The sequence below is a fragment of the Oryx dammah genome, unplaced genomic scaffold (genome assembly GCF_014754425.2).
Source record: "Oryx dammah isolate SB20612 unplaced genomic scaffold, SCBI_Odam_1.1 HiC_scaffold_28, whole genome shotgun sequence".
NCBI lineage: Eukaryota > Metazoa > Chordata > Mammalia > Artiodactyla > Bovidae > Oryx > Oryx dammah.
In genome coordinates this window covers 14,161,095-14,177,150 of record NW_024070212.1, presented here as the reverse complement: position 1 = coordinate 14,177,150, position 16,056 = coordinate 14,161,095, and the positions used below count along the sequence as shown (strand labels likewise).

The window sequence follows — 16,056 nt, the reverse complement described above, 5'->3', positions numbered from 1 at the left end:
TCACAACAAAGACCATACCATTTATTTACAAAGGCCAGTGTAGGAGTTGGGGGAGGTAGGGAGGGAAAGCCACACAGACATCCTCTCTGGGTTGCTTGGGACCCTTTCCCACTTGGGAGTAAATTCAGTTCCTCTTGCCTCCGTAACGGGTCCTCCAAGCAGCTGGGCTAAGTAGCAGAGAGAGGAGGTGATTTGAGCCTCCCCTGTGCTCCACTAGAGTAAAGTCCAATTCCAGATCAAAGGCATCATTGCTGCCCTCTCCTTTCCTTCCTCAAATAGAACTTTCTGGCCTGGAGGGAAACAGTGAAAACTCAAGGGCAGGAGCGGCCAGGGGTTCTAGAGAGAAAGACTCCTCCCCAACTATTCCCCGAAAGCAATAAGGGGAGGGGTAATCAAGGGTGCCAGTCACAGCCCTGACAGCTTCAGAAGGGGTACCCACCCTAGCCAGGGATCCAGAGGCCTAGGGGACCTAGCTCTCCAGGGTGTATATATTCCTGACCTAGACAGGCCCTTCTGCCTATTTCTGTCTGGTGGGATGAAACTCTAACCAGAAATCAATAAGGTGTCCACCCTCCCACTCAACTCACATGCACATGTGTGCGTGCATGCATCCATGCACCCACCCACCCACACACACCCTCACTGCTGAGACAGACCCCAATCCTCGTCATGTCTTCTGAGCAGGGTTTAAATCACCGGTACCTGGAGATGCGGGCAGGTCCTGGGTTCATGGAAATGTGTGTGAATGTACAGAAGCATGTGTGTTTGAGGAAATGGAACCAACATAATCCCTTGTGAGCCATACTGTTTAGCTTCACTGAACCCTTTTCTTCAACTCAAATTTCATTACCATCTCTAAATCTCTTTTGCTAGGCCAAAGCCTAGACTCTGTGGACTAAAAGAACTATTAGTGTTTCCATTCCCTGTCAATTCCAACTTCCAAGTTCTCTGCTCAGGCTATTTCCCCCATTCCCTTCCTCCAGAAAGTCTCATTCCCTCATCCCCTTGTTGGGCTGGTCCAGGGCTTAGGTTAAAGCGTCTGCCTCCAATGCGGGAGACGTGGGTTCAATCCCTGGGTCAGGAAGATCCCCTGGAGAAAGAAATGGTAACCCACTCCAGTATTCTTGCCTGGAGAATCCCATGGACAGAGGAGCCTGGCAGGCTACAGTCCACGGGGTCGCAAAGAGTCGGACATGACTGAGCAACTTCACTTCAGGGCTTGTTAACTCCTGCTCCAAGGGGCTGCGTCTCATGTTTCCCTTCAGACAGGGGGAACAAGCATCTTCCTTCCACTGGGAATTCCAACAGACCCCCTGAAAGTGTTCAGAACATGCGGTGAGGAGGAAAATCACAGCCTGCTTCACCTGGCCCTCCTTCAGAGGATGGAAGTCTAGCACTGGGTAGGCTGGAGGTGGGAGGGGATGAGGGGAAAGAGAGGAGGAAGAGTTACCAAAAGTAATCATAAGACAAGAAAAATCCTAGTGGTAGAGAGAGAAGACCCTGTTCTAATAAAGCAGACAGTGGGTTCCTCCTTCAACTCTGCACTGCCACTGAGAAGTGTGAAGGCTGCAAAAGATGGTTGTGGGGTAAGGAGGTGGGGCCAATCAACAAAAACTGAAAACTGTTTAAATAGCTCTGCTCAAGCAGGCAGGACCAGGAGAGAAGATTCTACAAGAGGTGAAGTGAAAGTGGAATTCTCAGAGCCACGGGGCTGGGGCCCACCCCTCTAAAGTCACCCTGCTGTCTGGAGAGAACAAGGGGGAAGAACAGAAGGCATGGCAAGCTGCAGAGGGCCAGCCCGACAGAGGAGCCAAACGCTGGCATCAAGGGAAGGGAGACGCAGGAGGCCCGGGCTGAGGGATCAGGAGAGCTGAGAGCCCAGGAGCCTCTCGATAGCTGCGTTGATGTCCCCTCCCGTGGCGATCAGAGCCTGCAGGTTGGCCTCACGGTTGATGAAGCCCATGGAGTTGAGCTGCTCCAGCTGCTGCTGAAATCTCACTTCTGGCGTCTGCACCTGGAGGGGACAAGCCTTGTGAAGTGGGCTCAGGACCAACCCCAGAGGGCCTAGCTGATTCCAAGGATTTATGATGGAGAGACAAAGTCCTCCTCAGAATCAACCAATGGGGTAGGGGTCAATGACCAGCAAACAGAGGCCAGGGGTGCCAGCGTCCCAAATCACTAAACAGCTGTGCCGTCATAAGGTGGGGGTGGGGGGCAATCTTTCTGGAAATTTCAAACAAATAGGTCTAGATCAGCCCATATTCCTAACTGCTTTCCATCAGCACTCTGGAGATGTTAACAGGCAGTCCAAAAGCCAAATGTTCTGTGGTCAGTAAATACTGCCTCCAAACCTGCCCCTGGCAACTGTCACACACACGGCCACATTAAAGGTCAGAGAAGGGCCCCCGGAAAACACGAACCTATTTAATTGTATTTAACCCATCAACAAATACAGTTATTTACAAAAGAGGAGGCTTTTCATTTTTAACACTCCAAAACACACCTCCTGGAAATGTCTTCCCCAAGGGATGTTCAGGAAGCCATAGCCTAGATCATGAACAGAAGACTCAGGGTTGGAAGGAGCCCAGCGATCAGAGCGCCCAACCTGCAGTCCAGGAGCCCTTTGCCGCTCTGTGATGTTTCCATCATGATCCACCCACACTGGGCTCCAGACCCAGCCGGACCAGGCCTTGGAGAGCGCTTCACCCAGCCCTCTCAGAGCCTCGCACAGAGCTGGGCACACTTCCATTTCTGTTGAAAGGCTTTCCCCAGAGGTCACAGAGGTCAGAGAAAGGTTAAGGGGCTTACCTGAGGTAATCCCCTGCTCTGCCCCCAAGCCCCAGGCCTAGACTTTGTAGCCCAGGGCTCTGGTCACCTCTCCTCCCGGAATCCTCTTCTCCAGTCTCAGAGACAGAAGCTGCTTTATTTATTTTTATTTTTGTTTTGGCTGCACCACATAGCATATGAGATCTTAGTTCCCTGACCCGAGAAAGAACCCGTGCCCCCTGCAATGGAATGTGGAGTCTTAAACCACTGGACTGCCAGGAAAGTCCCAGACAGAGGCTGCTCTAATTATCAAAAGAGTCCTCTGATACAGTAGAAGTAGTAAAACACAGTGGTTAAAGGGTAAATTCCGGAGCCAATATGCCTCGGTTTGAATTTTGGCTTCATTACTTACTCACTATGTGACTCTGAGAAAGCCACTTAACCTCTCTGGGATTTGTAACACAGAAAGAGTAAGAACAAGGCTGCTGTGAAGAGTAAAGGAAGTGAGCTCTTATATACAAGGCACATAGACCAGTACTCAGCTGACCCAGTAAGTGCTATTACTATGCTCATCTCCAGGTCACAGCTGTGGAAACTAAACTGATGGAAGATCAGTTACTTACCTAAGGCTAGAAAGTAGCAGACCAGGAACTAAAGCCAGGCCTGGCTGACTCCAAAGCCTGCTGTTTCCATTTGACTGCCGCCCTTAGCACTGCAGGGTCCTAGCACCAGTCCGCTGCCCTGCGTACCTGTGAACTTCCGCTTCCAGCCAGAAGCTGGATCATCTGTTGCATGAGCTGCTGCTGAGCGCTGGAGGCCCCTGCTGGAGATGACGTGACTGGGAGGGCTGGCGAGGCGGTGGGCGCCTCCGGCGCAGACCCGGCGTTGCTGCCTGCCGAGGATGCTGGGGGCCGGGCCATCCCAAAAGAGCCAAGGCTGCAGGCAGGAGAGACCGAGAAGGGGGAGATGGCCTCTGAGAAAAGGATGGGAACGTGAGATCCAGCAGGAAAAGCAGTTGGAAGAAACAGGAAAACAGATCCTCAGGGACACAAGGGCTGCTGAGAGCGGCAGGAAACGGGCTCGAGGGGGCGGAGGAGCCAGATCCCTGTTGCCCACTCGCCCCGCCCTCACCTGGGCACCAGCCCTGGGGCCTCGGTCTGCAAGGTCTGCAGCCCATGCTGGATCTGCAGCAGCGCCTGCATGGCTCGGGGATTGGTGAGAATGGAGAGTGACTCTGGGTTCTGCATCTGGTGGGAAACAACATGGAAAGGCCACAGGACGCAGCAGGAGTCGGGAGGTGGCCTAGACCCTGAGTCCAGAGCCAGGCGCGGCCCCTCCCTTAAGCTCCACCCCCTGGGCCTCTGGGTCTACGCGGGTGGCCCTCAACCTCCACCCGTCTAGGCTCCTCACTTACCTGCTGCAGGAAGACCGGGAGCTGCAGGCGGAGCTGCTCCTGCAGCTGGGGGTTCCCCGCAAAGAGCGGCACGTTCACCATCATCTGCCAGGATGAAGGTAGCAGGGGGAGGCCTGGGCCTACCCACCCTCACAATGCCCCCACCGCCTCATCTCCCTCAGCACCCCACCACTGTAGGAAACCGGGCCAGCTTTTCCAAAGATCTCAGAGTATCCTGAAGTCCTAGGTGGGACAGTGAGAGGAACTGGAACTATACTCTGGACAAGGACAAGAGTCAAAAGCCAGTCTGATGAGGACGATAATAGCGAACATTTCTCAGTACACAGGGCTTACTCTGTGCCAGGCCATGCGCTAAGCACTTTATATTATTAACTCACTTAACCCTCACAACTTGGAGGCAGGTACTGTTGTTATTACCATTTTACCGATGAGGAAACGGGATAAATAACTTGCCTGGCTCATGCAGCTAGGAAGTGGTAGAGCTCAATACAAAAACCCAGGCAGTCTGGCTCTGGAGCATTTTGATCATCACAAGTCACAGCCCCCAGCACACGCCCCTCATGCCAGTCCCATACCTGAGCAGCAAAGTCGGGGTTCTGGGCAAGCGTTTGCATCATGCTGCGCATGTAGGGGGCTGAGATCACGTTCTGCATCAGCTGGGGGTTCTCAGAGATCTGCTGGAGGAGGGCCTGCATTTCTGGGCTGTTGAACATTCCTACGATAGGAAGGGAAAGAAACAAAACAAGAGAACAGGGGTCCAAATGGAAACCAGATGCCTGACTTCAATCTACCTTACTTCAGGCACTGAACAGTTGCAAAACTCAGAAAGGCAGCAGTAAAGTGGACGCCCACGGCCCAGGGAGTGGGTCCAAGTCTCTCTTGACCCTGAGGTCATCTTGCCTTGCTTTGGTCTGGCTCCCTCACCATCTGCTCTGCTATGATCAAGCTGGTTACAAACTGGGTCTGATTCCTATCCCTCTGTTCCTGCCACAGGTCAGATAATGTCAGAGTTGGAAAGGATTTGACTAAAGATGACCCAGATCAATGGTTTTCAAACTTATTGTAGCAGCAGAGACCCTTTTCCTCAAACCAAATCTCATTAGGAATCCAAGTATGTCAACGGTCTGGTTGGAGCTGGGGCGGAAGGCCAGGAGCCTTTCCCATGTGGTCTTCCCCCAACCTGGTGATGGTCCAGACCCCTCAAGACTCAGCAGTATAATTCTGCAACCATGGGTCAGGTTCAAGTCCCTTATTTATGAAATAAGCGTATAGAAGGAAAGGGACTTTCCCGACCAAGGTATTCCCGAGTACAGAGAAATCATGGCATCTACCAGACATCCCTAGGGCCATGTATAGTCATAGTCTTGATAAATGGGGCATCTCCCAGGGTTGTGCAGTGCATAACCTATACTCTGTACAAGGCAGCTCTGCACATCTCTCTCGGCCAGCCTCACATCTACCCGTCCCTCACTCCTCTCACACACCCTCATCCCCACTCTAACCCATTTACACTGGACAATACCAGCAGAGTTGAAAGAGCTTAGAAGGTGGGGCCTGGTTCATTCATAAGCCGCTACTTACTCTTGGGGACACTGGGACAGGGCTAGAGCCAAGCCTCACCCTCTGAGGGGTGAAGCCACTAACTGCAGGCCACAGAGCTGTCTGTGGCTCCGATACAGTCTCACCTCTGTCTTCAACATTCTGGAGCAGTGTGAACCCCCTTCAGGCCTGGGGCAGGGGGCTGCCCTGGTGACCCCACTCAGCTCCTCCCACCCCAGGACATACCTGACCCCAGGCTAGCCGCATTGATCCCAAAGGGGTTGGAGACTGTCGGGTGCACCTGGCTGGCCCCTGATCCTCCGGTGCCCTCCCCACCGGACCCGGGGGCCTGGGAGGCGGGGGGCGAGGGGCTCCAGGGGTTAGGGAGGGGCTCTCGATTCTCAGTCCGCAGAGGCTGGGAGGATGAGCTCTCGGAGTTCCCGGCCAGGGAAGAGAAGGGGTTGTTGCCAAACTGGGAGGAGGGAAAGGTTTTGGGTTAAGGACTGAAACAAATCAGGGAGAAGGGCTAGGCCCTTTCTTTCTTCTCACCTAATAGCCTCCCCGTCCCCAGGAAAGGGAGAGAGATCTAAACTGTGGAGGTCCTCGTGTCAATTTCTGGCCTCACAATGGGCAACTTCACCCTCACCCTGCAAGGTGGCAGTTGGCTGATGCTAATGACTGGATAAAACTGAACCCCTCAGATAACCGGAAACACCCCCCCCATCTCCCCTGGTGGCTCTAAGTATTTGGTTTCTAGTCTTCTCTGTGCTCTATAGTGCTTGACACACACCTTTCCTACTGTGCAGCGAGATACTTGTTTTCCTTAGCTCTTAAGGGGCAGAGACAATGTCAGATTCACCTTGGCACTCCTGGCCCTGACACTAGTAGGTGCTCAATAGGTAATTATTGGCTTGATGGGAGCTGACTCTACTCCAACCCCTATTTGCCTTCAGCTCTCCCTTTTCCAGCCGCCTCAGTCCAAGTCTAACTCCGCTGAACCTTCTTCCGCACCTCCCGATCCCCCATGTGGCATTCTGTCCAGCCAGGCACATCACAGTGGAGCCCCTCAGAGGGGCACACCTCTGGCTGAGCACCCTTCCCTAGGTCTTGTCCTCTGTTGCTTCCTGACATGTAATCTCTTCTTTCTCCTCTCCACCCCCATCTTCTCAGACTGGCTGCTTCAGCTAAACAGTCCCCCTTAGCACCAGGCCCCCTAGGATGTTACCCAGGATTGTCTCAGGGTCTGCACCCCACTACATGATGGGCTGCCTAAGGTGGCACCCGAATCTGCATCTGAACCTCCTCCCTCTGGACCCGCTGATAGCCAGGAAAGAGCTCTGTCTGAGGCCTGTGATGGCTGAGGGAGAACAGGCCTCTTCCCCTTGCTCAGCCTCCCTCTCCTGTTCCCAGGAAGGCCTTACCCATGCAGGAGGTACCTGAGCAGCCTCAGCCCCACCGCACCAGGGAGTTTCATATCCAGTTACTTTTCCTGTTTATTCAAACAGGGGGCCAGCTCCTGCTCTGAGCTGTGGTTCCTTTGCCCTACCAGATGCCTGTTCAGATAATAGGGTTTGCAGGCCAGGGAACATGCACCACAGTTTCAGTCTTTGTCATCATTGCAGGTTTCCTCTTCTGGTAACTTGCCTAGCACCCAACCCCACCTAGTTCTGGGTCCTGCTTTGCTCTTCCCCGTACACCCTGAGGCCTGAATCTCTGCCAGAACTCCTGAAAGTGATAACAACTGCCATTTATTGAGCACCTACTATGTGCCTGACCCATTCATTCTAATGCTTATAATATCCCTCTAATACACCAGTTCTCAAAGTGTGGTCCTAGGACCTCTGCAAGGTTTAAAAACAATTTTTATATCCCTAAGACATTATTTGCCTTTTTCACTCTCATTCTCTCATAAATATTCAGGGGTGTTTTCCAAAGGCTACATAACATGTGACAACGCAATGGACTGAATGCAGAAGCAGATCTGATCTGAGAACCCAGCTACATAAGCCAGACGTTCAAGAGATCTGCAAAAATGTCACACAAGGCCGTTCTTTCCTCTAAAGTTTTGTTTTGGGAAATAAAATTTTTTTATAAAGAGCATGCTGGTTATATTAATGTGCAACAGGTTTATTGTTATTTTTAAATGAGTTCATAAATACTTATTTAAATTCTCAGTTTTAATTTCAGATTCAGTGAATATCAATAGACCTAACCCACAAAAACAAAACCTCCTTGGGGTCCTAACTATATAAAGGGGTCCAGAGTGGAATTCCCTAGTAATCTAGTGGTTAGGTCTCCATGTTTCCACTGCAAGGGGTGCAGCTTTGATCCCTGGTGAGGGAACTAAGATCTCACATGCTGTGCAGTAAGGCAAAAAAAAAAATTTTTTTTTAATAAATAAATAAAGGGATCCAGAGACCAAAGTGATTGAGGACAATGGTATGATACATTGTCTCCATTTTGAAAATGAGGCAGCAGAAAACTCAGGGAGGCTTAAGCAACTCACTTAAAATCACACCACTGAAGAATGGTGGAGCAGGTATTTGAATGCAGGCTTGTTGTTGCCAAACACTGCTCTTTTAGCTGAGCCAGTGGTTCTCATACCTTAAAGTATATCAGAATTAGTTGAGCCTTGCTCAACTACTTGAATTTTTTTTTTAACCAGGTACATGCATTACTTTGATATACATTTTAAATTAAATACTTAAGTAAAATAAAACTTAAATAAACTAAAAACCCACAGGTAATCTTCATAAGCACTTTCTAAAATTTGAAAGAGCATGGCAATAATCATCAAGATGACGGTGAAGAATAAGCTGCAGGGGGGAGGGGAGAGTCACCCTACCTGATGCCCAGGCTTAATTAAGACAACGTGGTATCATTATAGGGACACAGCCAGCAAGGCACACACCAAAGAATCTGCCTGCAGCACAGGAGACCCGGGTTTGATCCCTGGGTCTGGAAGATCCTCTGGAGAAGGGAATGGCAAGCCACTCCAGTATTCTTGCCTGGAGAATCCCATGGACAGAGGACCCTGGCAAGTTACAGTCCATGGGGTCACAAAGGGGCAGACACGACTGAGCGAATAACACTACCGCTAGCGATGCCATGAACAAGAAATCTGTTGGGATGGCAAGGACTGCTCAGGACATGGTGCCTTTTCCTTTCCACAAGGAAAAAGTATTGTGAGGTCCCACTCTCCTACCTGGGTGCTGGTTGTGGGGGCAGGCTGTTCAGTTTGTGAAAATCCATCAAGCTGAACACTTAGGATATGTGCACCTTTCTGCAACTATATTATTCTTCAAATGAAACATTTTTAGATGTTTTTAAAAAGCAAGTCTAAAATTATACAAACAGCATATCACTTCTATAAGGTTGAAAAAATATGCAAAATGATGCCACAGATTATTTATGGATACATGCATAGGTAATAAAAGAATCAAAATGATAAACACCAACTTCAGGATGGTAGTGACTCCGAGAGGGAAAGAGAGGCATAGGGTGGGGGAGGGACAGGTGAAGGCTGCAATTCCATGTGTAATATCTTATTTGCTAATGATAAAGATATCTAGGAAAACACACAAAATACTAAAAACATTCATTAACTCCGGGATAGAAAAGAGAGGGCTGGGAGATGGAAACAGAAGGATCCCTTTTGTATACTTTTATTAAGCTTGGATACCTTTCCACACTTTTTAAATATCCTTCTGTTTACTTTGTGTAACTTCTGAGTTTTGAAACAGGTAAATGCATAATGTATTTAGTGTAAATTAAACTTTAATATGAGAGAATGTTATACTTTTTGTATGTTTGAAAAAAATTCACAAAACATTTTTGAAAGTACATATTCCCAAGGCTTAATTCCAGAGATTGATTCAGTAAGTATCTCAAAGGTGGGAACCAGGAATCTCATGATTAACAAGCACCCCAGGTGCTTCTGATGCAGGTGATCTGTGGACCACACTTGAGACACACCATGGAAGGGGGGGCTCTTTGACCTCAGGCCTGCCCCACAACCTTTGAGCCCTCGGCACAAGAAGTCTGTCAGAACAATCTCAAAGCCCTTGGATACTACACTGTCCCCACTCCCTAGGGACCTCTGCTATCTTCTGCCCTAGTGCTTCAGGCCCATGCCGAGATGGACCACCCTTGGCTATGCCCCCGTGAAAACCACCTTCAAGCCAAGGCCTACCCTCAGGGCACTAGGGAGGGAAAGAGGAGCAGATAGCACCTCAGGCTTGCCTGGGTCTGAGGTGGGTGATCCCCAGTTCAGACTACCCTCCCACAACCCAGCCCTTGGCCCCACCTGCTCCCTGGCAGCACTAAACATGGGCTCCTGGATGTCCGTGTACATGCGGCGGAGGGCATTATACCCTCCAGGGATGCTCTCCAGGTTGCTTAGAGCCCGGTCCTGGTTCCGCATCATCTCCTGCATCATGGCTGGATTTCGAGCAAGCTCCATTGTCTGGTGGAAAAGGGAAAGAGAGAAAATGACTCTGGAACCAGGAGGTCACCAAGCTTGAAAAAGAGTGGGCCTTGAAGAGGGGGACCAGGACTAGGGTCCAGGGCCCAGGAACTGACCCAGAGTGGCTGGGAGGAGGGTGAACTGGATTTCCTTTCTGTACTGTCATCTTGGCTCCAACCCTGCCTCTCTGTGGGTATTCTGGTTGACTTTTGGGGGTACAATGATCCCAGATGGGGTGAGGGCAGCAGCTTTCTTCCCTCAGGTTCAGGGGATCTGCAGAAGTATCAGGGAACACAAGGAAGTTAAATAAGAAAGGACATGAGAGGGACTTCCCTTGCAGTCCAGTGGCTAAGACTCTGAGCTCCCAATTCAGGGGGCCCTGTGTTCGATCTCTAGTTAGGGAGCTAGATCCCACATGCCACAACTAAAGATCCTGCATGAAGACCCAGCACAGCCAAGTAAATAAGCTAAATAAATATTAAAGAAAGAAAGAAAGGACACGAGAAAGGGGGGAAAGCAAAAGAGAAAGTTAGCACCTATTGAACAGTCACTACATATAGGCACTGAGCTAAGTAATTTACAGAATTCAAGTCACTTAATCCCCATGATAACTATCCCAAGTCTGTTTTTCTGTCCCTATTTAGCAGATAAGAAAATAGGCTCAGAGACTCACTGCCTAGTACCCACAGTCAGTTAGCGGTAGAGACAGGGTTCAAGGCTGGGTTGGTCTGTCTGACCAAAACTAGATTACGGCTTCTGAAAAATGACCACAAATTGGTGGGGGGAGAGAAAAGCTTTCCCTGTCCTTCTTCCTAAATCTGCTCCATACATGCCTCTTCTAAGACACTTTTATGTCTTATGATAAGCCTCTGATCTCTTATTTCACAAGTCACTCATTTACTAAGTACTTATTGAGTGGTTAACCATACACCAGTGTAACTATACACCAGGCACTGTTCTAGGCAGTGAACAAAACATTTGCAAATTCTTGCCCTTCTGGGACTCACCTTCTGGTGAGTCCAGCACTAGTGTCCGCAGTTCTGCTAAGATCATCTACCCTCGTCCCCTAGTGGGTGGCCACAAGACGGAGCTCCCGAAGACCAACACCAGACCGCCTTGCCTGGGTCTTCCTTACCCACCTAACCCTCCCTTATCCACCTGGCCCTGCCTAGCCACAAAGGTCTCCAATCCTATTTTTCATTCCCAGGCCTTTGTGCTTGCTGTCCCTTAGCCCTGAATACTCTTCTCTTTTTTTCCCTCTGGTTCATTCTTCCTCTTTTGGGTCTCTGCTTGGGCAACACTTCCTTTATGGCCCCCTCTGAGCCCCAGGGTAGGGTCAGGAGCCCTTCTGTGTACTCCTAAGGGATCCTGTGACCTTCTCTATGATAGTACTATCCATGCTATACTATAAATTCCTTCCTACTTGTCCTACTTCCCTTTGAGACCAGAAGTTCCTGGGGGGCTTCCCTGGTGGTCCAGTGGTTAAGAATCCGCCTGCCAACGGAGAGGACACAGGTTTGATCCCTGGTCTGGGAATATCCCACATGCCATGGAGCAACTAAGCCTGTGCGCCACTACTACTGAACCTGAGCTCTAGAGCCCAAGAGCAGCAACTACCAAGTACAAGCTGCAGCTACTGAAACCCATGTACCCGAGAGCCCGTGCTCTGCAACAAGAGAAGCCATGCAGTGAGGAGACCGCAACACAGAGTAGCCCCCACTCGCAGCAAGTAGAGAAAGCCCACAAGGCAACAAAGGCCCAGCACGGCCAAAAATAAAGAAATAAAACAAATCTAAAAATAATAAAAAAAGAGAAGTAGTTCCTAGAGAGCTAGGCCTATGTCTTTTCATCACTGTACTCCCAGTGCTCAAAACATGGCTGTTGAATGAATGAATGAACAAATCAAGGTGGGACAAGGTAAGACAGGGCACAGCTGAGTGCCCAGGGTCCTCCACACTTCCCCCCACCCCCTCGCAACCTTCTCTCAGACCCACCTGCCTCATCAGCTCAGGGTTGTTGAGCATGTGACTGATCTCAGGGTTCCGCTCCATCAGCTGCTGCATCTGGGGGTTGGCCATGATCATGTGGCGCATCAGGTCGGGGTTAGACATCATGTCCTGGACCAGGGGGTTCTCCATGATCTGCGACAGCATCTCAGGATTGGACATCAGCTGCCTCTGCATCTGCTGCTGCAGCTCCATGAAGTTGGCAGAGCCCAAGCCCAGGCTGCCCAAGCCCAGGATGCCCCCAAAGCCAGCTGTGGGGGAGGGGAGCAGGGTCAGTTTGTCCCAAGGCTCTTCTACTTGGCCAGAGCCACTGAAATCACCTGAAAGAACCAGGATGGGCCCCCTCTGCTTCTCATATCTCCCTTTCTCAATCATTTCCACAGACTCAGCCCTGATCTGTTGCTGGCAAAGAGGTGGGCGCCTACTAGACTGAGACCTCTGATGGCCGAGGCTGACCGGCAGGCACAGCACTGAACACAGAGAGGGCAATCAGTGATGGCCTCCTCAATGAGCAAATAAATATTCTCCAACTGGCTACTGTTGGGCCCACATTTCTCCCAAACTCCAACACCCTCTCCCAGGGTTTTCCACATCCCCAGCCCCATTTCTCCCTTCACCCTTAATATTTCACCATGCTCCCTCTTCTGGGAAGCCCTTGCAGATTGGTTTCCTCCCCACGTGGCTCAAGCACCAGTGTCTGGAACCCTATGTTCAGGGGCCCCAATCCCCATCAGATCAGGAGCAGGGATCAATGTTCCCCTCTTCTTGGTCTCTCTCCCACTCTATAGGCTACAGTGTGGTGCCTTCCTCCCTAAAGGCTTACAGAGTATGGATGTAGTGGCACTGGGAGGTACCTCCCCAGTCCCTGGGGAGGTACCCCCTCCACTGCCCCTTCGGCTTCCACTGCCTGTATCTGAAGTGGCACTTCCAGAAGTGGAGGGCTGGGCAGACGTGGCGGGTGAAGCAGGGGTGGTGGAGGGGGCTGAGGCTGGGTCTGGGGTGGAAGGGGAAGAAGCAGTGGCAGTAGCTGGATCTTGAACCCTGAGAAAGAAAGAAAAATCCCCATTGAAGTGGACACAAAAGGGAAGACCATGATTTCTACATGTGCTGTGCAGCTACAGCCCTAAACCAAACCACCTCTGAGGTAACCGTGGAGTTGGGGCAGGGTGACGCTGGGGGGCAGTCAGCAAATCAGACAAAGGGAGAAAGGAGCCAGTATCCTCTATCTCCAGGTCATTTAGGGCGAGGTAAGTCAAGTTCCCTGGCCCTGCAGGTCCGATCACAGGGCCTTCTGGCGGCCCATCGAAGAGCCACTTTCCTGGGTCTTGGCATTCCACAGACCTTCCACAGACACATGCTTGAACAATGGGTGAGAAAGTGTCAGATGGGGAAAAACAAAGAAAGCCCAGTCTGAGGCTGGACCTGCTCCTCTCCTGAACTTACTTCTGAGGGGTCTTGATGACCAGATGAACAGTGAGCCCATCCTTGATCCCATGCTGGTTCAGTGTGTCCCCATCCTTGAGAATCTTGCCTGCGAAGATCAGGACCAGCTGGTCCTGCTGCGCCTTAAATCTCCGGGAGATTTCCTCTTTAAACTGTGATCAAGAGGCAAAGGTCACTGTGGAGGCTGCCTGGACTCCACCAACCAGGGACCCTGCCTCTCCTTCAAAGCTTCTGCATTCCCTTGCTCCCACCTCTAGTCGTGGGAAGTCCTTTCAGCAGTCTTGATTCCATCCCTCCAGCTTAAATTAAGCGGCTCCTTTCTTAACCAAAGGAGCTGGACCAGTGAGAGGCTCCTCTCAGCAATACTCCAGGGTCTCTCACCCTCCCAAGCCCTGCTTCTATCTGCCACTCCCTCTTCAGTCCCAAGTTCCCCCTGAGGGTACTACCTGGGCAGTTCTCTCATGGAAACTCCTTGGCCCAACCCTGTCTCCCCTCAGCCTTCTCTCTTCAGACTTCAAGTCTCTTTCCTCTCTTTATTCCCAGTTTTCTTGTAACAACTACAACAAATAAGTCCCAGTTATTTATAACAGCACTAACTATACATGTTAATTATTATCTCCATTTCAGAGACCAAAAAACTGAGGATTAGAGCAGTTAGATAATTTGCCCTGGGCAAACTGGAACTCAAGTCTTAAGCCCAGGCTCCTCTTAACCAAACACGCTGCGGGGTGGAGGGGCGGGGCGGGGGTGGGGAGCTCTCAATTAGAGCTGATTTCAAATTCAGCTTTGCAGGCAAAAATTATTTAAATTATGGAATGTGGTCATTTTATAAGGTCGGGGGTAGGGGTAATGATGGCAATAAAGGCTGGCTGGGGAGAGTTAGACTCCCCAAACCTATTACACACACCGTCCCCGCCCCCATCAACCCAAGCAAATCAAACACACACTCTTTAGTAGAGGGTGCACTTGCTAAGCAAAGGCAGCTTCCAGACCCCTCCCTTCCAATCAGACGCCTATCTTAAGCCCCGCCCCTGTGAAATTCTGGAGCAGCCACAGGAGGTGGTGAACACAGGCAATATTCCCTCATTCACTCATTCAACACATTTTACTAAGCACCTACTGCACACTGTGTAAATCCCAGAGAGGCTGAGAATCAAATGTATCCACTTTAATTTGTAAGAGTAGGAAAGATCCAGGCAGAGGGAAATCCTCCCCCCACCTACCAGGCGTCAGAATTCTGGGCGTTCTCTGAGTCGCACAGTAGGCGCCCAGAGTTCCCCCCAACCTGCGCCCCGCCGCCCACTCTCCGGGCTCAGCACCTGGCCCGGCTCCCACTCTGCCTCTGCGCCTCGAATCCCGACCAGTAACCCGGGCGAACATTCCTCTCAAACCTAGGGTCCTCCCCGCTTCCCAGTGCAAGGTGTCCTCTTCCCACTCTCCACCACGCCCCCAGCTCAGGCCACAAGGCAAACCCCGGCCTCCTTTCCCCAACACGCGCCACGCTCCCCCAGATCGCCCTCGCAGGATGCCCCCTACCCGCCAGCCCTTCCCTCCCGCTCCTCCGAGTGCCTGCTGGGCCCCCGCCCTCCACTCCCCGGCCCTCCTGCACGCCCGACAGTCTCAGAGCCACCCGCCTCTTCGCAGACCCCTCCTCCGCGCTCACCCCCACCCCCGCCACCCGCACTACCTCTTTGACCGAGGCTCGGTCGCAGATCACAATTTCCTCCTTGTCCTTGGGGGTCTTGACGGTGACCCGAATGGGGGGCCTCGTCTCGGCCCCGCTTGGCTCCGCCATGCCACCGCCGCCACCCGGCCGCCCGCCAGCCCGCCCGGCTCCTCCTCCTCCTCCCCGCCCGCCTGGCCGGCCGGGCTCGGCTCCGGCGCCTCCAACACTCCCCTGTCCCCTCCCTCCCCAAGGCTTCACCGCCCCCTCCAGACCCGCCACGGCCACAGCGCCCCGGGCGGACTGGGGGGGCCACTGCAGTGGGGTCCGCCCAGGGCCGAGCCCGGGGTCCGGCGGCTTGGACCGGGCCTTGCAGGGCTGCGGTCTCCGAGGGGTTCGGGGCAGGGGCGGGGCATGTCGGTCACTGCGAGGCGGGGGTCGAATTCCCCGCGAGAGACCACAGCCCGACGCAGCCCGCCGGAGCCAAGCCGAGGTGCCCCCTGGGCCCAAAGCTGCCCCCGCCCCTCCGCGGGTAACTCCAGCTTCGGGACAAAGGACTTTCTGTGTCGCCGCTTTATCTCCGTTCCCTGTGATAACTGGCCTTTCTCCGGAAGCCCAAATCCTTTCCAGGCCTGAGACCTATCCCGACTTTGAGGTTGACTTTTCTTATTCTTGGATGTCCACCCAGAACCTCGTCTCTAGGACTGACTTTATTCCCCTGCGAGTAGTGGCTTGCACGAAGTCTACAAAGTACAGTTCC

The 16,056-nt window shown here is 51.9% G+C and overlaps 1 protein-coding gene across 1 annotated transcript; it reads right to left on the bottom strand.

Moving 5' to 3' along the window:
* On the bottom strand, positions 1-15,500 carry UBQLN4 (ubiquilin 4). Its single transcript, XM_040230298.1, has 11 exons — positions 15,321-15,500; positions 13,634-13,785; positions 13,014-13,231; positions 12,179-12,441; positions 10,026-10,184; positions 5,966-6,191; positions 4,756-4,895; positions 4,181-4,264; positions 3,898-4,013; positions 3,516-3,702; positions 1-2,014 (listed from the first exon to the last, which is right to left on the bottom strand). Exons 1-11 carry the CDS (start codon positions 15,426-15,428, stop codon positions 1,862-1,864), a joined length of 1,806 nt encoding a protein of 601 aa, XP_040086232.1. The 5' UTR covers positions 15,429-15,500; the 3' UTR covers positions 1-1,861.
* Positions 15,501-16,056: the final 556 nt, after the last annotated feature.

Coding starts and splice junctions, on each gene's coding strand:
- UBQLN4 (XM_040230298.1), bottom strand. CDS start 15,428: ATGGCGGAGCCAAGCGGGGCCGAGACGAGGCCCCCCATTCGGGTCACC. Junction 12,442..13,013: donor TGCCACTACATCCATACTCT/GTAAGCCTTTAG, acceptor CCTCCCCCACAG/CTGGCTTTGGGGGCATCCTG. Junction 6,192..10,025: donor TTAGTGCTGCCAGGGAGCAG/GTGGGGCCAAGG, acceptor CCCTCCTCCCAG/TTTGGCAACAACCCCTTCTC.